The sequence below is a fragment of the Ananas comosus genome, linkage group 21 (assembly GCF_001540865.1).
Source record: "Ananas comosus cultivar F153 linkage group 21, ASM154086v1, whole genome shotgun sequence".
NCBI classification, from domain to species: domain Eukaryota; kingdom Viridiplantae; phylum Streptophyta; class Magnoliopsida; order Poales; family Bromeliaceae; genus Ananas; species Ananas comosus.
Window position 1 is genome coordinate 9,350,867 of NC_033641.1, and position 22,678 is coordinate 9,373,544.

The 22,678-nt window shown below is 37.1% G+C and overlaps 3 protein-coding genes across 3 annotated transcripts; 1 reads left to right on the top strand and 2 right to left on the bottom strand.

Moving 5' to 3' along the window:
* Positions 379-2,989, top strand: LOC109726288 (psbP domain-containing protein 4, chloroplastic). Its single transcript, XM_020255801.1, has 5 exons — positions 379-921; positions 1,574-1,677; positions 1,827-1,935; positions 2,360-2,587; positions 2,714-2,989. Exons 1-5 carry the CDS (start codon positions 552-554, stop codon positions 2,776-2,778), a joined length of 876 nt encoding a protein of 291 aa, XP_020111390.1. The 5' UTR covers positions 379-551; the 3' UTR covers positions 2,779-2,989.
* LOC109726287 (probable inactive ATP-dependent zinc metalloprotease FTSHI 4, chloroplastic) lies at positions 3,216-10,729 on the bottom strand. Its single transcript, XM_020255799.1, has 17 exons — positions 10,382-10,729; positions 9,303-9,558; positions 8,624-8,993; positions 7,713-7,971; positions 7,331-7,462; positions 7,138-7,212; positions 6,933-7,058; positions 6,461-6,570; positions 6,304-6,382; positions 5,695-5,832; positions 5,492-5,603; positions 5,040-5,203; positions 4,806-4,911; positions 4,623-4,699; positions 4,333-4,476; positions 4,074-4,239; positions 3,216-3,782 (listed from the first exon to the last, which is right to left on the bottom strand). The coding sequence occupies exons 1-16, from the start codon at positions 10,673-10,675 to the stop codon at positions 4,096-4,098; spliced, it is 2,586 nt and encodes an 861-aa protein (XP_020111388.1). The 5' UTR covers positions 10,676-10,729; the 3' UTR covers positions 3,216-3,782; positions 4,074-4,095.
* Positions 15,283-22,147, bottom strand: LOC109726352 (bifunctional levopimaradiene synthase, chloroplastic-like). Its single transcript, XM_020255889.1, has 3 exons — positions 22,131-22,147; positions 21,775-22,024; positions 15,283-15,831 (listed from the first exon to the last, which is right to left on the bottom strand). Exons 1-3 carry the CDS (start codon positions 22,145-22,147, stop codon positions 15,283-15,285), a joined length of 816 nt encoding a protein of 271 aa, XP_020111478.1.

Genomic DNA, 22,678 nt, shown 5'->3' on the forward strand with positions numbered 1-22,678 from the left:
CCCGAAACAATTATTTCACATTTCAATATTTCAAAATATATCACATCAAATCTAAATTTTTAAAATACAAAAATCAAATACAACATCAAATTTTTTACATACATATTATCTATAATGTAAAATAAATTCGGGTTCGGGTTTGGGTCGGGTACAGTCAAAATCTATATCCGTTGGATTTTTATTTTTGATATCCATATCCGAAATCATATCCGTTTAGCATCGAATAAATTCGTTCTGTTCGGATTCGGATTCGGATAAAATTTCTGGTATCCGTACACATCGGCATCCCTAGCCTGCTCCAAGGATGATTGTGCCAGAGCCTTCCACTCCAATCATCTACACCACCCATTTTTAGTGGCCCTAAAAATCTCAGCAGATACAACATATAAACTAATGAAAAAGCAAACTAAACCTTCAGGTAAAGAGAGAGAGAGAGAGAGAAAGAGATCTAGAGAGTTGTTTATGATCAGCCTCAGCAACCAAAAGAAGCTATAATTCTGTCTAGCTCCATTTCATCTCCTGCAGTGATTAGAGGAGAAGAGGTTAATTAAATGGGGAGCACCCTCTTCACCAGCTCCTGCTTCTTCTCCCTGAGAGGAGGATCAGACCCACACCATCTTCATCTTCTGAGGGCTTCTGGGAAGAGCTACTTCTGCAGAGCAGCAGCAGCAGCAGCAGCTCAGAAGGGTACTGAATGTTCCACACAAGAAGCAGCAGTGGAAGAAGGTGGTGGTGGTGGGGAAGGAAGCACAACAAGCACTGGGGTGGTTTCATTTTCTGGGAGGAGGAGGGAGGCTTTGGCTGCTGGGCTTTTCTTAGCTTCTGGGCTGGTTCTGGGGGTTGTTCCTGGAACTGGGCTTGCTGTCAAGCAAGGGCTCTTGGCTGGGAGGATCCCTGGCTTATCTGAGCCTGATGAAAAAGGTTATTTTTCTCTTCTCTTTTGTTGCTGTTGTTGTTGTTGTTGTTTTTTTTCCTCATAAATTATATGAGTTTCCTTTGATTTGTTTAATGAAATAATCAACCAGGGATTAGTTAGTTAAGAAGAGGTGAAATATTAGAGAAGTAGAATTATTTGTTAGGTGTAACTTCTCCATGAATTCTAGCACTAAATTGGCTGCATCAAAAGAGAATAAAATGGTGGAAAAGGAGAGGCCAGTTTGTTGTGGTGTGTGTTGAATTATTGTACCTAGTTCTTTTTTATATAATTCGAATTATTGTACCTAGTTCTTTTTTATATAATTCGTGAAGGCATACTTCTGATGAGAAACATGGTTGACGATTTGAACTCAGGATCTGGACCTTCTCCTCTGATACCATGTAAAGTAACTGATTAATTTAAAAGCTTAAGCTATGCGAGAACGACGTTTTTATACTATATATGTATTCCGCAGTTTGGAACATCCTAATTTCTAAGAAAAGTTGTTTTAGTAATCTTCAAACTTGGTCACTGCATGTTCATATATATATATATATATATATATATATATATATATATATATATATATATGGACTAATTTTCTCTCCAAGAACAGTTTAATGATCCTTTTCTGATGGAAAATGTTGGTTCAGACAGGTTGGAGGACATACCGTAGACCGGACGACAAATCCGGCGGGCACGGAGTCGGGTGGAGTCCGATAATCCCTTACACCTTCAAAGTTCCACCAGGGTGGGATGAGGTAAAATTTTTTCCAAATATTATTCGACTCCACGTTGTGCTGCGTAAAACTGAAAATGTTTCAGATCAATAATGTATCCATTGTATTCTGAGAGACCGAAACTCGGCAGATCATTCTAAATTTGGTTGGTTTTTGATGGTCTTTCGTAGGTTCCTGTATCGATTGCCGATCTCGGTGGCACGGAGATTGATTTGAGATTCGCGAGCTCGAAAGAAGGCCGCTTATTCGTTATTGTAGCTCCTGTTCTTAGATTTGCAGGTACAAAATTCCTAATACTGCTTGTTTTCCGAAAATTTTCGTGGTGGTGATGATAAAATATATAACATGTTAATGATTTGTATGTGCTTATTGAATTTATCAGCTTCTGACAAACTAAAACTTCAGAACCAAAGAATTATCTTGATGAACTTCAATACCTGATGAGCATTCCCCAATATTTCAATCTTAAATATTCATGAAAATTTTGAGCGTAAAATATGTTTGATTTAAGTATCCTTTGTGACGGAATATTTTGCAATCTTATGTAGCAATACTTTTGTCGTAAACCATTAGATACGAAAATAATCTGACGAAATTACTAAGAAGTTTTCTGAAATCAAAAGAACGGACGATTCGGTAGTAAAATCAAAAGCTTGAAGTTCAGGTGGTAGATTCACGGTGTTGTTAACATTTCATTGCGTAGATCTCGAAGGGGAGGTGACAATCGAAATGATCGGGACGCCGGAGAAGGTGATCAACGCTTTCGGCCCCGAAGTTATCGGCGAAAATGTGGAAGGCAAAGTTCTAACTGCAGAGACAGTGGAACACTCAGGAAGGACTTACTACCAGTTTGAGTTGGAGCCTCCTCATGTCCTGATCACCGCGACGGCCGCAGGGAATCGACTCTACTTGTTCAGCGTAACCGCGAGCGGTAATAATATAATAATATAATCCTTCACCTTTCTTCTTACTATCTTACAATTATTATCTGAAAATTGAATGGAATAAGAGGTCATATGATTTTCAAACTCAAATTGTTTGGTTTGAATTTTTGCAGGTTTGCAGTGGAAGAGACATTATAAAGATTTGAAGGAAATCGCAGACTCCTTCCGAGTCGTTTAGAAGTTTAAATGGGAGAGTTTCTGAACATTACTGGAAAAAGAGATTATATTATATCCAAGATTACACAGATACAAATATTAGCATCTTTCTGAAGCAGTTGAATGTGATATGATTGATTCAATATTTGATGTTGAATGTTAAGCATTTGAGAGAGATTTTACTGTAGGAATTTCTGAAATTATACAAACCTTATTCTTTGTTCTGTTAGTTGTGAAAACATGTGCACAGTAACACTGTAAACCCTAGTCAGAGGATGGGAAAAATATGGGGAAAAAAAAACAAAAAGAAAAAAAACCTGTTTTCACAGTGCAAAATCACACTACAAAGATGAAACTTTGCAGTTGCGCGGTTATGCTGATAAAATGAATTTGCTAGAGACTAATAATATGACACAAAGTAGAAAACAAGGAAAATGAAAATCACCATGTAATCGCATATGGGACAACAATAGCAGTTACTAATTAATCAGGTTTAAAAAAAGATCAACAAGTACATAAGCCCCTCAAAGAAATAAATGGCATGGGGGCCCCAAAATTGATATCTACATAATTTACACAAAGCTATTCTCTTTATCTTTCAGATAAAACACAGAGAGTTTGACCTTAGAGAAACCATTTTAGAGAAACTCCATTAAAAAGAAAAAAATTCGATCCAATGGAGAAAATGTTATCAGTACTTGGTTACACATCTTGTGTCGCTCCCTTCGGAAAATTGTGTCGTTCGACTCAATTTCGAGAGCATTGCAGATGCGACAACTCTATTATTCTCCCGAATGATCTTAACTCGTTGAAGTGTGTCGAGGTACTTCATCAAGCATCAGGTTCACTTAAATCCTGGGCTAAAGTAAGGAAAAAAAAGAATTTTCAACTAGTCTTCCGGCAAACGTAGTTGAAAGCATCTGCTTCGAGAGTTGGGCGAACTGTATCCTTCATATACGAAACTACTCGGGATCGTGTGCATGCAAAACACTGAAGCAATTGGAACATTTATGGCAATCCAGATTCCTGCAGTGGAAGAACCCAAGCATGTTATGGTGTTAGAAGCCAAATCAACTTCAGAATATGGCTAGTTTCTCTTCTTTAAGGTTTTGCATTTTTTGAATTCAAATAAAGAAATCCCTTAAGTATGAGTATCGTAGGTCGAAACGTAAATATAATAAAAGAAATGTTAGGAGCGGAGCATTTTCTTTTGAAGCAACTGAAAATTGATTTTGAAGTAATTCAATTTTAAATTTTTATTTAGAAACATCTTACGAAAATGAAGATCAACTAATGTGAGGGGATATGCGTTTGTACCGAAATGAAAGAGGCTCAACTCCTAAAGAAAGTAATCAGCCAAAAGCAGCTGTGGCTTTTCGGTGTCTTCCTTGATCTCCTGCGAGACTTCGTCTTTAATTTCTTTTATTCTCCTGTCCCAGATGTCGTCTACCAGCTTCCATGTCTCATCGCTGATTATCTGCGTCTGTAGAGATGAAAAATAACAGGAATCAGCCCTAAAAGAGCGACTCCTGCTAATGAAATATGACTAAATACATGCGAATGCGACTGTGCATACCTCCAAAGGTCTGGGTGCGCCAAATGTAGCAAATCCCACATTCCCTGGTGCGAACGTAACTCTTCCGGGAAGGGAGATACCGTGAATACCCCATCTCCCAGCATAAATAAGCACGCCATACTCATCGACTGGATTCACAGGTGGCTGGGAGAAGGATACAAAGTTTTTGGGATATCAATTAATTGTCAAGAAATTGTTATGGAGCCAGACCATCCAAAAGGAATTGCATGAATTTTCTGGATGATTCAATGGTAGGATACATTTCTAAGGGAAAAGAATGATATACATACTTGAGGTATTCGTGGAGATTTCTTGTATATCTCCCGAATCTCCTCCGCGTTTATTACTCTTTTTTCAAGCAAAATATCTGATCAAGCATATAGTGCCATATCATATTAGATATGCTGTAATGCATCTTAAATGTCTATCTTTGCTAAAACAAACATCATCATTAAATATTGAATTGAACAAACCTGTAATAGTTTCAACAGCTGAACGATACTCTCTTAACACAGCTGAACATTTCTCCACTGCAAAGCGCATGTATTCATTTCTAAGGGCTTCCAATTTTGCTGCAAGCTGCAAAACTCGCACGTCAAAACATTTAATTGAGAGATTTTGATACATGAAATAAGAAATTGAGCAAGTTGCTTGACACTTGAGGAGATAAATATACAATAAGAATTTGATTAAATTTGTTGACCTACATTTGGTACAAGATCACCCTGATTTCTATAGTAGGCTTTGCCAAATGCTGTCATCCCTGTCTGAAGAATCAAACGCTCGGCACGCCTCGATGCGTCTGTTGTTGCTGTTGCTGAAATCCAGCATAAATTATCTATTCCAAATATCTCCTCCTCGATAACTCTTGCTATTCATTCAAGAATCCAATAAATGTATTAGCAGCAAATTTTGGTCTTTTTAGTTACAACCAAACAGCCTTTCGCAAAACAAAGAGAACCCAAATAACCATATAGATTCCAGTAATATATGTTGATTATTGCAAGTTTGTCAAGAATCTTTAATAACAAAAGGATAGCGGATGCCAAACCACAATTGACATGCTTGAAAGAACAGCAGAATGATACTAAATATCTACGAGTGTGTTATTTCCATAAAAGCGTCCAATGAAAGAATACAATGAAGAAATAGGACTTACGTGCACAAGCTCGCACAATAGAATTAATGTAGTCAGATTTTCTCAGAAAAGCTCTTCCTGAGGTTTCAGCATACCGCATATTTGGCTTGCTGCGGATCGTACGGATATCAGTCTGCAAAAATACGAAAATTTGCTAGGTTTAGTAGGAAACAGAAGAGCTGATAAAAAAAAAAAAAATCTTAAAACTTGAATCTTTGGTCAACCTCCACAAAAGGACAATGTGGCTCCGGATAGAAGCAAGCAAGAACTGCCACAGCGGCTTCTCTATACGCCAACCTAAGCTTTAGTTCTTCAGGGATCTCAGTACTATCTTCCTGACCTGTTTCGAAGGTCCCTTTTTGCTGCAAAAATGTAAATATACAAGAGCATAGAAGTAAAATAAAAAGTTAATCTAGTTGCCTACATGCACAGCATATCAAGCAATATCTATTAGGGGCTGTTTGGTTCACGGTTTGTGGTATTATGGAAATGTAGTATATTTTATATTTGGAATGACAAGTTTGTTACTAACTTATCAAGCCACTTCGATTGGAGATTGTTAATAACTAATATATTCTTATTAATAGATTACTAATGATTCCCATCAAGTATGAAAATGAGAATACCTCCTAACCCATAATAATCTGGTATTCTTGCTACTTCGGAAACTACAATCATTCCACTACTTTACTAACACCTTTTATAACTACCCAACTTGAGTTGAAAGATAATGATTTAATTATTTTCAATAGAAAATATGAAGGATTACCGAAATATTACAAATCTTGAACCAAACATCCCATAGATTAATCAAATCAGTAATGTAATAATACCCTCTTTAGAGCCTCCAACAATTCCTCTCTTCCAATGTAGTCTTGATCCTTTCTCGCAGTCAAAATCCCAGCCTCATTCCTGAACATTATTTGCATTTATTGTTTGCTGCTTATAGATGGAATTTATATGCATAAAAAAGATTCTCCAAATTATTACAGTATATTTTGCAGCTCTGCTCCAGTGAAGTCTACCGTAAGCTCTGCAACTTCCTGCAGAAGAGCCTCTTTCTCAGCTTCGGATCTGAAATACTTATTCCTAGCATGTACCTGAAAAAGAAATTCGAGGAGCAAACAGGTTAGAAGTATTTAAATATATCCATAAATAATTATCCACTTACATGTATATCGCCATAAAATCTGAATTTTCATATAAATATAAACATAGTTCTCACATCTACCCTTATTTTTACGAAAATAACCCTCCAAAGTAACTCTTTTATAATAGAATACAAACTTTGCCCTTGAATTGGATGACACCCCAGCATAAAATGAGGGTCTTTCTTCCTAAGAAACAGCAAGCATGTGTGTAAATAGATGTTTTTGCAAGGGTATTATGTTAAATAGTGAAAGCCCAACAAAGTATTACTTGAAGGCTAAAATATTGATAAGCTGAATATTTACAAACCTACCCGCAATATGGCCAATCTTCCATCTTTAGATGGAAGGCCAACCCTTATAATTTTGTCGAAGCGACCCTTCCTGAGGAGAGCCGGGTCCAATATATCCAAACGATTAGTTGCACCTATAACTAACACCTGTTGAGTTCATTTTGGCAGCATTTATCAGCAGCATTGCATTTAAAAATGAAAATCTATACAAAAAAGTAGAGCATGCCTGTGCTGTCGACTCTTTGAACCCATCCATCTCAGTCAAAATTTGCAGTAAGCCCTGCTCCCTCTCGGCACCACCCTGATCAAAGACTGGAATATTTGAGTCATGCATGTATGATGCAAGCAAGAGGCAACAGAGGATAAAACACAAATATCACCTACATAGGAAAATAATTAAACACAGTAGATTATCTCACCCCACCAATGTCAGGTCCTCCACGTTTGCTGCCAATTGCATCAATCTCATCAATAAAGATAATAGATGGTGCATATGACCTCGCATTAACAAACAGGTCCTTGACACGAGCTGCGGCAACACCTACAAACATCTGCAACAGCAAATATCTCATTATAAGTGGATTTACTCAGTAAAATGAATATAAAATCTGATCTATACCATAGAAGAATCTAACTTCTAGCCAAATATAGTGCTAACAGCCTAACAACTTGTTAGATGTCAAACAAAACAATACTGAGCATGCTCACTTTCGCAATGATAGTCTGATCAGGTACCTTCCTTCCGACCAATGGAAAGAAAAAAAAAACTGCTTGTTAGATAAAAGGAAGATCAATTCTCACCTCAACAAAATCAGTACCATTTGCAGCAAAGAAAGGAAGTCCTGCTTCACCCGCAATAGCTTTAGCAAGAAGAGTTTTCCCAGTTCCTGGCGGTCCATGAAGAAGCACTCCTTTTGGACAGTATATTCCCTTATCTTGAAACTCCTCCTCATTTTTAAGGATTCGCACGATCTCTTGCAATTCTCTTTTTATGTACTCTTGGCCAGCAAAATCATCAAATGTGACGCCGGTGGTTTCTTCTGCAGATATGAACTTCGCCCTACGACAAACCAATTTCAAAAGCTTAAAAGAAATTAACAAACCATTTTTTTTTTCCATCAGAATTAACAGACAGCTAGAACAGATGCTACATTTGGCTAAGCTGTTTTGTATACCATTCAGAAACAAGAGATAAAAAATCAGCAAAGATAATGAATATTCTGACCTTCAGATTCCTCCCTTCATATTGACTGAAAAAGAGGCAAGGACACTGACATTGCCGATTCCTACAGACTTTTTTTTTTCACTGGTGATTCGTGCAAACTTGGATATTGACAAGAACGGTTGCAGTTCATACATTTCCCACAAAATACACAAACCTAGTCGCATAAGGAACATACATGGCAGAGGCAAAGTGACGAAAAATGATAGTTTATGTACAATTACAAACCTACAACTTTCTTGTAAATAAAAAAAGATGCATTCTAGCATTTCAAAACCATAGTTTACGTACTATAATCATGCAACATATAAGTCACAAATTCACGTGCACTTCAATATGAAGTCTAGACAGCCATGAACATGAGTATAAGCTGTTTAATGAAAGTACACATTTTCTAGTGTGAAAATTTTTGCCCCTGGTAAATGATTCTAGGAATTAAGTGCTGAAACTAAATAAACAAGCTGATATATAAAATACTTCTGTAGATTACCTGCTTTTACCTAGGGATCCAAGAGCACGACGCTTGAGGGGCTGCCTTGCCTTTTTTTCAGGTTTTCCAAGGTCACAGGGAATCAGCTTGGCATAAATTGGCCTTGTCACGCTATCGATCAATAGGTATATACCAACTGAAAGGGCAAAACGCATTGACCATACAACAGCAGTTGCAATAGTAGAGTAGACTTCAGCAGGCACAGCATCCACGTTAATAACATCAACATTTACCAGTTGTTCATGCAGCTTACTCCAAACATCATTCCATCCATCAACAGGCATTTTATCAACAATATGACGGCGAAATACTATTTCTCTATTGGGATTGTTTTCTTTTTCTCCTCCATCTTTGTAATATGGTAAAATAACTGCAGAAGAGATAGGAAGTCAGTGTCGCAATACAGAACTTTTAGGGATGCATCAATGAAATCTATGTGTCCCCTAACAGCCTTGCTCGAAATAAAATTTCCGCATATTTTGCACTTTCCAACTGTAGTCTCAAGCAGAGAGCTTCATTAATATTTTCAGCACCTATCTATTTGCAAATGCTACCCACACACATTTATATTTGTCAAACTACAAAACGAGGATTATAAAAGTATGCTCCAAGGCAGCAATTCAAATGGAAGCAACTAATAAGTTCTTATACATGTGATGTAATAAGAGAGAGCACATACCAGAAATGGTCTGGCCAAAGTTTGAGTATTCCATGAACTGAACATTATTCGAATTAAGAAGTCTCCAAAATTCACTAAAATCAATTCTATGAGAGTTCTCAGGATCCCACTCTGTACCCTTCAATTTTCCCTGTAGAGTGAGCAAAGTGCGGCTCCAGCAGGAAGCCATGATTAGCTGCCTCTCTAGTTGCATATCTGCTTTCTTCTCAAACTTCTCCAACTTCTCTATCCGCTGCCTCTCTGCTTCCTTCAACCTCTGAAAACAATAGGTTTGTGACGTCATATGGGACACAAGCAAGATAAATGGAACAAGAGCCTATTTGGATACAGCAATAAGTTAAATGGTAAGTAATTACAACTATAACCAGGAAAAATGACTTGCAGAGCATATATGTATACAGTTTAAGAACGTCATCTTTCTATACTCCCTATGGATCATTTAATGACCCAGCCCATTAGCACTAAGTTCTTAAATTCCATGCATAATTACTTTCTCACCCAATTTAGAATTATTGGGGTATTTCAAACTCCCACCGTTCGTACTCACCAAGTCCAATCACACACACACGTAGTCCAAGATCATTGGGCGATGTGAGAATTGTCTCGCATTTTTGACTGGTAATCGACTCCGATACCACATTTAACCAGTCAGCCCATTAGCACTAAGTTCTTATATTTCCACATGCAATTCTCCATTCCCATCCAACACGATGTCGGACTATTAGGGCGTCACAGATCAACAACCACATGACCTCGAGTAAATAACAGAGTACGCTGAACAAGATACTGATGCATCAAAAGATGCTATTGAATGAGACAAATTTTTGATACAATGATCAATTATAAATGGAAACACATTTTACTATGTAATTTACAGAAGCAGCATAGTATGTTTAACTGGAATCACTTGCTACATAGTTATTGCCTAGTTCTAAGGGCATTTAGAAGCTACAACCCTTCCATTGCTTCTTTTAAACCCCGCACGTAAGAACCCTACAGCTACGAATTCTGACGAAACGCTAGAAAATAATTAATTCATTACACAATCAACACCTCAATAGCGCGAAGCAAAACCGCACCTCGAAGAGCCGAGACGACTCCACATCTTCTTCTTCCTCCACTGCATCTTTCCCCGTCGTCTCTTCCGCAGCAACAGCTTCGCTAGGGATCGATCCCGAGCTCCGTGCTACAAAACCGCCCCTTCTGATCCCAATCCCCGATCGGATGGAGACGAAGAGGTGGGGTTCGAAGCGTCGGCGCCGGAGATCCGAGGCGCGAAGCGACCAAGGGCGTGGGCGAAGAAGAAGAGGAAGCGAGGGTTCGGCGTGGCGAGAGAGGAGGCAAGAAGAGGAACGTGGAGACGTTGACGCCATTGTCGCCTCCCCCCTTCGTTCTCTTCGAGCTCGAGCTCCAGCTTCAGCTCCCCCGTTTTGGGGTTTATCCGAAACGGAAGGGGTTGTAATAACGGGTCGGATCCGTTTTATCTTGGGTCGGGGTTTTTCCTAGCGCGGAAATTGATCCATTTGTTGCGAACAGGGGTGGCAATCCAGCTTTTTTCATAAGCCATTTTTTGTTCGGCTCAAAATGAGTTTAAGATCGAATCGCTAATTAAATAAATGAACTGAATTTTTTAACTCGTCTAATAAACAAGCCGAATACGAGCTGGGATCAGCTCGTTCGTGTTCAGCTCGATAACAGGTCGAATACGTATATTTTATATTTATATAATTTATATAATTTATATTTATATATATAAATAAATAGAGTCCGGCTACTATGCTATCGGTAGNCGATGTCGGACTATTAGGGCGTCACAGATCAACAACCACATGACCTCGAGTAAATAACAGAGTACGCTGAACAAGATACTGATGCATCAAAAGATGCTATTGAATGAGACAAATTTTTGATACAATGATCAATTATAAATGGAAACACATTTTACTATGTAATTTACAGATGCAGCATAGTATGTTTAACTGGAATCACTTGCTACATAGCTGTTATTGCCTAGTTCTAAGGGCATTTAGAAGCTACAACCCTTCCATTGCTTCCATTAAACCCCGCAGGTAAGAACCCTACAAGCTACGAATTCTGAAGAAACCCTAGAAAATAATTAATTCATTACACAATCAACACCTCAATAGCGCGAAGCAAAACCGCACCTCGAAGAGCCGAGACGACTCCACATCTTCTTCTTCCTCCACTGCCTCTTTCCCCGTCGTCTCTTCCGCAGCAACAGCTTCCCTAGGGCTGGATCCCGAGCTCCGAGCTACAAAACCGCCCCTTCTGATCCCAATCCCCAATCGGATGGAGACGAAGAGGTGGGGTTCGAAGCGTCGGCGCCGGAGATCGGGAACGCAAAGCGACGAAGGGCGTGGGCGAAGAAGAAGAGGAAGCGAGGGTTCGGCGCGGCGAGAGAGGAGGGAAGAAGAGGAACGTGGGGACGGAGACGCCATTGTCGCCTCCCCCTTCGTTCTCTTCGAGCTCCAGCTCCAGCTCCAGCTCCAGCTCCCCCGTTTTGGGGTTTATCCGAAACGGAAGGGGCTGTAATAACGGGTCGGATCCGTTTTACCTCGGGTCGGGGTTCTTCCTGGTGCCGAAATTGGTCCGTTCGTTGCGAACAGGGGTCGCAATTCAGCTTATCGTTTGCAAGTCAACTTATCGACCAGCTCGAAATGAGTTTGAAATCAAATTGCTCGTTTAGTAAATGAGTTGAATTAGGATCGGCTCGTTTGTGTTCGACTCGATAGCAGCTCAAATGTATATATTTTATATTTATATAATTTATTTAATTTATATTATATATATATTTATTATTTTATTTTTACTAAAATAAAAATATAAATTCGAGCTCAATTATAAAAAGACTCATTTATATATAAACTGTCAATCATTTGACCAAAGCCTAATGAATAAAATTTTATAAATTTAATTTTTATACGTATCCAATCTAATCCTTTTAACTTATTATTCATTGACCAGCTCGTATTCGCTTCATTTATTAACGAGTCGAACACGAGCCGAATTTTTCAGCTCGATACTTTAACGAGCCAATTTGCTCGTGTTTGGCTTGTTGACACCCCTAGTTGCGAAGTGCATCGGGTTTAGGTCGGACCAGTCTAGACTGGGTCCTAACTATTTGAGAACCGATTACACTATTTTATTCTTATTGATTATATTTTTACTCTTTTATTTTTATATATCAGATGAGAGTACAATTTTAGAAAAATAAAGTGGGAAAAAAAGAGAAAAGAATAGAAACATTTTAGTTACTTTTTAAAATATTCGATCAAAATCTGCAAATTTAAGAGAATACCGTCCGAATTTACGAAAAACGCAAAGCCAAAAAAAATTCTTCATACAAATTACAAAGGGGCCTTATTTAATTTATAAATAAAGCGTACGAATACGATACAATAATATATGAAGGGATCAAACATTGAGAGGGCCGTAGAGATAATCGCTCACCATCTCCTCGTACGTGCTATCATTGACGGTGCTCAGCCCATCGGCCCTCTTGTACAGAAGGCTGGCGGCCCACGCGTAGTTCGCGACGGCACGCGCGTAGCGCGCGGGTGCGACCCCTGCAGACTGGAACAGCTCCCACTCCAGCTCCCTGCAGTCTGCTTCAATCATCGCTTGTATTGCTTGCAAGGCCTGCTGCTCGGTGCACCCCCCCTCGCGGCGGCTGCGGCGGTAGCAGCTGACCGCGGAGGCCAGCTCGCCGTTTTCGGCCTCCCGGTCGGCTGTCATGACGTCGTTGGCGAGGCGGGCGATGCGGCCGACCAGAAGGGTCAGCCGCGAGTCCTTGCCGATCCGGCGCAGCGCCGCGTCGGAGATCGGGGGCTCGCCACAGCCGAGGAAGAACGCCGACGTCCAGGAGACGACGGGNCTTGAATTTAAATCTTTTATCATCATTTTTTATGAGATTTTTATTTTCAGCCGTTCAATTTTAGACTACTTGTTTGATAGATAAATGATATCGAAAAATTATGAAATTTAGTTTCTAAATACTTTCAATAGTGTAGATCAACTCTAACGGAGCCGATTGTCGATTTGGAAGTCACATCATCGAAAACAACTTGGTAGCACGGAGCGCTCCGTGCTACCGATAGTATAGTAGCCTAGCTCTAAATAAATAATTATATATATATATATTTATTTATTTATTTATTATTTTTTTTAGTAAAATAAAAATATAAAGCCGAACTCAATTATAAAAAAACTAATTTATATGAAGACTTTCAACCATTTAATCAAAGTCTAATGAATAAGATTTTATAAATTTAATTTTTATGTATCAAATCTATTTTTTTTAATTTATTATTCGTTGGTCAGCTCGCATTCGACTCATTTTTTCAGTTGAATTTTTTAGCTCGATACTTTAACAAGTCAGCTCGTGTTCGGCTCATTGACGCCCTAGTTGCGAAGTGCACCGGGTTTGGGTCGGACCAGCCTAGACCGGGCCCTAGCGATTTGAGAAGGGATTACACCATTTTATTCTTATTGATTATTTTTTACTCTTTTATTTTTATATCAGATAAGAGTACAATTTTAAAAAAATAAAGTACTGTCGTTACAGTTGTCTACTTTTCAAAGAAAAAAAAAAATAGGAACCTTTTTGTTACCTTTTAAAATATTGGATCATAATCTGCAAATTTAAAAAATGCGATCCGATTTGGGCATGTTTGGTTTATTTCTTTTTCACCCTGAAATCAGAATCGGAATTGGTGAATTCGTTTATAAGTGTTTAGTATACGAGAGTCTCATTTCGATTTCGATTTCCGAGTGAAATGAGAATTCTCCAATAATCTGTTTTCCCAATCCAGTCTAGGAGGTCGAATTGAAAATTGAATCCGGACGGAATTGATATTTATTCGGATTAAATTTATTTTTTTAATACTTTTAATTAGAATATGAGTTTAAATTCAGAAATTATATTTATAATTTTAAATTTTAATATGAACTTGAATTAAAAATTAAAATTTAATCAAGGATTTCGAAACTAACTTATGAATTTGAATTTAAATTAAATTTTAATTTATATAAAATTTTATTCAAATTTCATTCAAAACTTAAATTAAATTTATGGATTCAAATTAAAAATTAAATTTAAAAATTTACATTAAAATTTTGAAATAATGTCCAAATTTTAAATCTATTTTTTAAAAAAAATAGATTTAAAATTTTGATGTAAATTTTTAATTTTTAATTTTTAATTTGAATTTAAATTAATATATTACAAAGATAAATTTAGTATATTAATTTAATTACTTTTTTTATATTTACCTTAACCAAGCACCTACAATGGGAATGACTTATTCCGATTTCGATTCATCGATTCTAACTTATTTCGATTCCGATTTCGAGCCAAACACGCCTACCGAAAATGCAAAGCCCAAATAAATTTCTGCATACAAAAAGACCTTATTTTAATTTAGGGGCAATTGCTTATATATTTCTGAAAAGTTTCCGACTTTCCGATTTACCTTTCTTAAAATGCTAATATTGAAAATACCGTTTTTACGTTCCAACTTATTTCTAATATATCTTTAGAGTTAAAATCTATTAATGACTCTATTATCTCTGTAAAATTACAATTTCGCCCTTTCAAATATATCCTTCTACCATCACTGACTTTCTTATTTGTCCTTGAAGTCAATGGCACAAAAAATATTTTGACTTTTGGTCTTTTCTAATATACCCCTCTACCGTCACCAATATTTCTTATTTGCCCTTAAGTTAAGGACAAAAGTGATATTTTAATTTTTTTCATGTTTAACCTAAGTTAACTTAATAGGAGATAATTGAAAGGATATTTTACAATAACAGTGGAATACATAAAAAATATTTTAGAAAGAAAAAAAAAGAATAAATTAGATATTTTTAAACGTATGAGGGGAGGAGTATACAGGCAATTATTCATTTAATTTATATACGAAGCGTACGTACGAATACGATACAATATATGAGTGGATCAAACATTGAGAGGGCCGTAGAGAAAATCCCTCACCATCTCCTCGTACGCTGTATCATTCCCAGCGGGGAACCCATCAGCCCTCTTGTACAAAAGGCTGGCGGCCCGCGCGTAGTTCGCGACGGCACGCGCGTAGCGCGCGGGTGCGACCCCTGCAGACCTGAACAGCTCCCACTCCAGCTCCCTGCAGGCTGCTCCGATCATTTCTTGCACTGCCTGCAGAGCCTGCTCCTCGGTGCACCCCTCGCGGCGGTAGCAGCTGACCGCGGAGGCCAGCTCGCCGTTTTTGGCCTCCCGGTCGGCCGTCACGACGTCGTTGGTGAGGCGGGCGACGCGGCCGGCCAGAAGGGTCAGCCGTGAGTCCTTGCCGATATGGCGCAGCGCCGCGTCGGAGATCGGGGGATCACCACAGCCGAGGAAGAACGCCGACGTCCAGGAGACGACGGGGGCGCCGATGGAGACGCACGCCGTCGCGAGGTACTCGTCGAGCGGCGGCACGCGGCCGCGGTCGATCCGCCACTTGGAGATTGCCGCCGTGTACTCCTTCCACTAGTTTACGTCGACGGCGCGACGTGCATGGTTAGTTAGTCCGTTTGCTATGTACGAATATTACAACAGTAATGAATGGTCGATTAAACTGTCTCTGCACGCAGATGCTCCTAATAAACTTTTAAACTCCTTTTTTTTTCTTTTTTTCTTTTTTTTTGTTTATTTGCAAGCAGGCATGCATGATCGATAAAAAGAACTTTAGAGAAGCATTATTATGGGACAAAAATTTTAAGGGACAAGACTCAGCAAGCTGGCTCCCTTCATCAAGGTCTACTGTCTGCGTGCCAACTTCCGGCAATGTTTTAATCTAAACTGCAAAAGGGACTGGGCTGTCAGTGGCCCGGCTCGCCCTGGCACGACTGCATGCCATGCTGGGCCAAATCTAGCCCACTCCAGTCCATCGAAGAGTCAAAAAATAAATAGTAAAAAACGAATAACCTTGTAAAATTAAATATTTAACTTTTTAATTCACGATCGGAATTATTAAACATTACCTAAATGGTATAAAAAATTTTCTATAAAAAATTCAAACAGTTTGAATTGGCTCTACATCGTTAAACTCCGTTAAACAAACAAACGGTTCATATAGGCCGTGAGAGACAGTTGATTTTATGAAATTTAGTTTCTAAATGATATTAATACTCTAGAACGACTTAGATTATAAAAAATTCAAATAGCTTGAATTGGCTCTACATCGTTAAACAAATTTAGTTTCGATTATCGATTCGGAATTTTTATAATCTAAAACGACTTAGATTATAAACAAGCAAACAGCTCATATAGGTTGTTAAAAACTGTCAATTTTGTGATTCTTTGATGTAGTTTGTAAAATTTATGAAATTTTATTTCTAGACACTTTAAATACTTTAGATCAACTTTAATGATTTCGATCATCGATTTGGAATCTCTATCATCTAGAATGATTTGCGAGGACGAAAAACTCAATCCTCCTAAAAGGATATTAGTTGAATATATATATATATATCTATATATAGAGTCCGGCTACTATACTCTTATGAGTAGGATTGCCTTCATACTCATAAGTTGTTTTCGATGATAGAGCTTACGAATCGACGATCCATACCGTTAAATATTATCTAGAGCATTTAAAACTTGTAGAAATCAAATTTTATAATTTTTCGATATCATTTACCTTACGATCAAAAGCTCACAAAATTGACAATTTTTAACGGCCGGTATGAGATATTTGCTAGTTTAACGGTGAAAAAAAATCAGAATAGGTTGAATTTTTAATAGAAAATTCTATTCACTACCTAAATAAAGATCAATAACTCCGATCTTAAATTGAAGGATCCGATTATTCATTTTTAGGACGTCGTTCGATTTTAACTGTTCATTTTATACTTGCTTGATGGACTTTATAATAATTTCGAAAAATTACGAAATTTATTTTCTATAAGTTTCAAATACTCTAGATCATATTTAATGGTGTAGATCGTCGATTTGAAAACCCCAATATCGAAAACAACTTATGAGTACGAAGGGGTCTATACTCATACTCGATACTCATAAGAGTATAATAGCCCTAATATATGTATATATATATATATATATATACTATGAATTATGCTGGAATACTATTAATAGTAAAACGCCCGTCTTTTGCTATCAAGTTTTTAAACTCTTGGATGAAAAATTGTAGGGTCAGGATGACATTAGTCGGTTAGAGTTGAGTGGTCCGCTAGGGTTGAGTGTCCCCACTGGGTTAAGTATTTTAATCCAATGGTTTAGAAATAATGAAAAAGAGGTTGATCCAAAGGCTAAAAAACTGATAGGCAACAATGGAATTTTGCTACTAATAGTAGCCCAGTCCAACTCTATATATATATATATATATATAATGAGGCTACTATGCTATCGGAAGCACGGAGCCTTCCGTGCTTCCAACTCGTTTTCGATGTTGTGACTTTCGAATCGTCGATCGGCTCCGTTAAACTTGATCTAGAGTATTTGAAGTACCTAGAAAAATAAATTTTAATGATTTTACGATATCATTTGCCTAAGTGAACGAAGGGGCTCAAAATCAACGGCTGAAAATAAAAATCTTACAAAATGTAATAATATGACATTAAAATTTAAATCAAAGATATTGATCTTGTTTTATATAGTATAAAGAATTTTCTATCAAAATTTCACGTGATTTGGATATTTCTACACCGTTAAACTTGCAACGGCTCACTACAGGCATTGAAATTTGTTGATTTTGAGCCCATTCGATCACTAGGCAAATGGTATCGAAAAATAATAAAATTTATTTTCTAGGTACTCCAAATACTCTAGATCAAGTTTAACAGAGCGATCGACGATTCGAAAGTCGAACATCGAAAACAAGCTGGAAGCACGAAGAGCTCCGTGCTTCTGATAGTATAGTAGCCTCACTCTCTCTCTCTCTCATCCTCTCCGTGCCCCACCCTCGCTCCTCTCTCTCCTCTCTCCTCATCGCCCGCCCCGCCGGCACCCGCCCGCGGCCCCCGCGCGGCCCAGCCCGCCCAGGTCTCTCTCTCGTCCATCGCCTCCCTCCTCGCAGCGGCAGCCGGCCTCTCCTCTCGTCTCCTCTCCTCTCTCTCCTCTCTATATATATATATAATATATACGTAGAAGTTGAGCTAGAATACTCTCGATAGTAAACGAGCCCGTTTACTATCGAGTTGTTTTCGATGATAGAGCTTCCAAATTGACGATCGGCTCCGTTAAATATGATCTAAACCATTTAAACTATTTAGAAATCAAATTTCACGCACTTTCGATATTATTTTTTATCCATCTAGTGAACAGAAAAATGAATGGCTGAAAATGAATATTCTTTAAAAAATGATGATAGGAGTCTTGTAATCAAGATCAAGAGTATCGATCTTGTTTTAAATAGTTTAAAGAATTTTCTAACAAAAATTCAATTGATTTGGACATCTTTACACCGTTAAACGAGAAAACATCTCTTATCCACCTTTAAAATTACAAATTTTGAAACCCATTGATCATTAGGCAAATGATGTCGAAAAGATTTGAAATTTGATTTCTATACACTTCAAATGGTATAAATCATGTTCAACGGAGCCAATCGTCAATTTGGAAGCTCTACAATCGAAAACAACTCGATAGTAAACGGGCTCGTTTACTATCGAGAGTATTCTAGCTCAACTCTATATATATATATGAAGTTGAGAAGATAAGTATGAAATATTTACCCTAAAAATTTGTCTGAATGCACAAGAAACATAGTTGTCAACCCATAATTATTTTATACTAGAAAACTTAAAAGAAGAGAAAAAGAAAAAGAAAAAAAAAAGAAAAAAAAAGAAAAATGCATACCAAGGTCTTATCAAGAGGAAGCAGCTCTCTATTTTGAAGCCTACTTGCTTCTCGTGCCATGTCTTCTACGGAACGGCACAAGCTTGTGAATATTACCGTGTGTTCTTCCGCATCAGCCAAAAATGAAGGATCCCATCTATCACACGAATTAGACATGACGATTAAATCAACAAAGAGAATCAAACAAAGTTAATAAATTGGATCCCTCTGTGGTTTAGCGTATTTACATTTTATCATTTCAGTACAGATTGAAAAATGTATGCTTTACGTTTCGTGGTAACATTTTGATATAGATTACAAACTACGTACGGTAAAGTGCAGTTGGTACTTCATTGCTGCTAGGGCTGGCAAACGAGCGAGCCGGCTCGCGTTCGACTCGTGTTCGGCTCGGTATTCGGCTCGCTCGAACTCGATTCAAAATTAAATGAGCCGAGCTTGAACAAAATAAAAGACTCGAAATTCATTTCAAGCCGAGCTTGAGTATTACTCGGCTCGTTCGAATTAGGCTCGAAAAGCTCGAAAAGCTCGAATATATATATATATATATATATATATATATATAATGTATTTTAATTATATATAGGCTTTAATTTAATTTGGGCCATTATTGTTGGCCCATAAAATAAACTCAACAAGTACAACCGTGTAATTGAGCCAAACTCTAAATTTACATAACACACTCTCTTTTTCAGACACATAATACTAAAACATGATAACATTCAAATTTTCAAATCCTATTTTTTTTTCCCTCTCTCTTTACTCATCTTTCTCTCTCTCTCGTCTCTCGTCTTCTCTCATTTCTCTCTCTCATCTCATCACAGACCTCACACAGTCAGGTAGTCACCCTAGCTCACATTTTTGCAAATTATTTGTATTTTGAAATTATGGACTATATGATCAAAAATTGAGTAATTCTATAAAAAATTAAACTATTGATTATATAATGCGAGAATTTCAATCGGCTCGTTTAAGTCAGGCCGCTCACTCGAAATAGGCTCGCTCGGAATTTCGCTCGAATAATTTCAATCCGACTTGATCAGATTTAGCTCGAATTAAATATCAAGCCGATTGAGCGCACGATAACTCGCTCGAGCTCGGCTCGTTTCCACCCCTAATGCGCACTTAATGTGATTCTTTGTGCGATAAAATTATCCTTATTTTATACATCACATAAACCTATATAAAAGTACTTAAGAAAAATCACATCATCCAAAGTGCAAATGTTGTATATATATAATAATATATATAATATATAGATATATATATATATATATAACAATATAAAAGCATGTAACTTTGAACTGCCATCCATTAAACGTGGAAAATTATCAGACAGAACTTGGGAATCAAAAACGACAATATCAATCCAATATGGTGGCCTAAGCATGCGCTTAACAAAAGCTAGCTACGCCGAAAAAGCAGAAAACTGGGGCTCAAAATCCGCGGTGCGGCGGCCACAAAACACTTCGCAGCAGATACAAACGGCGAAGACACATTCTTTAACCTTGGACCTCCACCACTACCGCACATACAAAGAGAAAACGTAAAACAAAATAAAATATATATTTATATATATAAGCGTATAGAAATTCTTATAATGACGAACAGAATAAAAAAAAAAAAGGAATAAATGAATATATATAGTATATGTTAGTAATGCATATATACATGTATATATCACCTATTTAGGCAAATGTGTTGATAATTATTGGTCCCTAACCGTCACTTCACTTTTTTTTAGTTGGCTAGAGTTGTGCGGAAAAGCCCAATCATTTTTTAACAAGTAAAATGGCTGCGCTTCGTTGCGATTTTTTTATCTTTCAATAATAAAATAGATAAATTGTGTTTAGTAGGCTATTTATAACGACATCATTTTTTTACTATATTCGATCAAATAAGATTCATGCAACTAAAATTAATGTATTTTTAACTGCATGTATTTTGTAATTTATTTATAATTATATGCATCCAAACGGTCTTTTAGTTTTAACTGGGACGCCAACATTTAGAACCCTAAAACCTTTTTTCGGCTAACACTACGTGTGTAGTAATCTTGGAGACTTGTGCTAACATACAAGCTATTCTATAATAAGTGAGACCAAGGCAAGTATTAAAAGTATAAAAAGAAAAGGAAAAAAAAAGAAGAAGAGAGAGTAATTGATAGATAGGCCAAGTTATCTTAACTCTTCAAGGAGTTGCATCTCTTGTTGATGGAGCCTTTGGAGCATCTCCAAGTCTATTTTGGCAAGTTCTAGGCACCATTTTCTCCACCCATTGCTGGGCCACAATTGCCTTATAATGCTTCTTGACTCCAATCTTGGCAAAAGATATCTCCTTGGATACTCCAAAGCAAATTTTATCTTCATTTGTCCAAGTAATTTGATCTCAATATTGATACCATGATGATAGAAAAAACAGAAAGTAAAATGCGCTGATAATTCTGCCACTATCCCTATATCACGGCTTGATAGTTTAACTTTCTTATGTGAACACTTTAATTTTTAAATAATCAAATGGTTAAATAGTGAAAAATAGAAAGTACAAAAGCCTAGTCACAATATTGAGATAGTACACTAAAAAGGAAAAGGAACAGGAAAAGAAAAAGAAAATTACCTCAATCTCAAGGTTGTTTGCACTCAAAACAGTTGGGTTACCCACAAGAAGTGCTTTTTGGAGTTGGGACTTTGCAAACAACTCCACACCTTGCATGGTCTCTAACTCATGGGGAAAAGCTACTTGGGAGCACTTGTAGAGGTTTATCAAGCTTGTGATATCTTTAGGTGAGTCAATAGACAAAGAGAAGAAGCCTCCATTCTCATCATCTTTAGCTCTCTCAAGTACTTCTACAATAGTAGTACAAGATCTTCATGAGGATTATTAGGGAGAGATAGAACTACACTGCCAATTAACTTTGTTGCAGAGGATTAACAAAAGCTTAAGATACGTAATTTAGACTTATAATTAATTACAAAGGCAACATGGCCATGTAGATGTAGCAACCCTACGCCAAACATAAACATGTAACAAGGCATGATAAAAGCGAAAAAGTGCAATCATTACAGAGTAGAGTACGTGTATATGTAAGATTTACACTTTACGCATCCATAGATCTACATTCCTTGACTAGTCTTATAAATCTTCTTTTATATTAAAAATTTAAAAGAATTATTTTAAACCATACAATAAAAAAAAGGGTATTAGATTTACATCTATATGTAAGTGTATAGGTAACATTTTCATAAAAAGAAAAAGAAAAAAAAAAGCCAAGTACCTGAAGATACAGAATAACCATGGAGCCTAAGCAAGTGAAATGCTATTACTGTGGCATCCTTGTCCTTTAACCCCAATTGCTCATCCCATTCCCTGCCATTAATTTTTCACAAATAATAATGCTTCAAAATGTAGTATTTAACTAAGAATAACTAATCTACGATCAAAATTTTTATATAAATTTTTATTCTAGGGTTAAGTATATATATATATATTTTTCTATTTTAGGGGTTAAGTGCAACAAGTG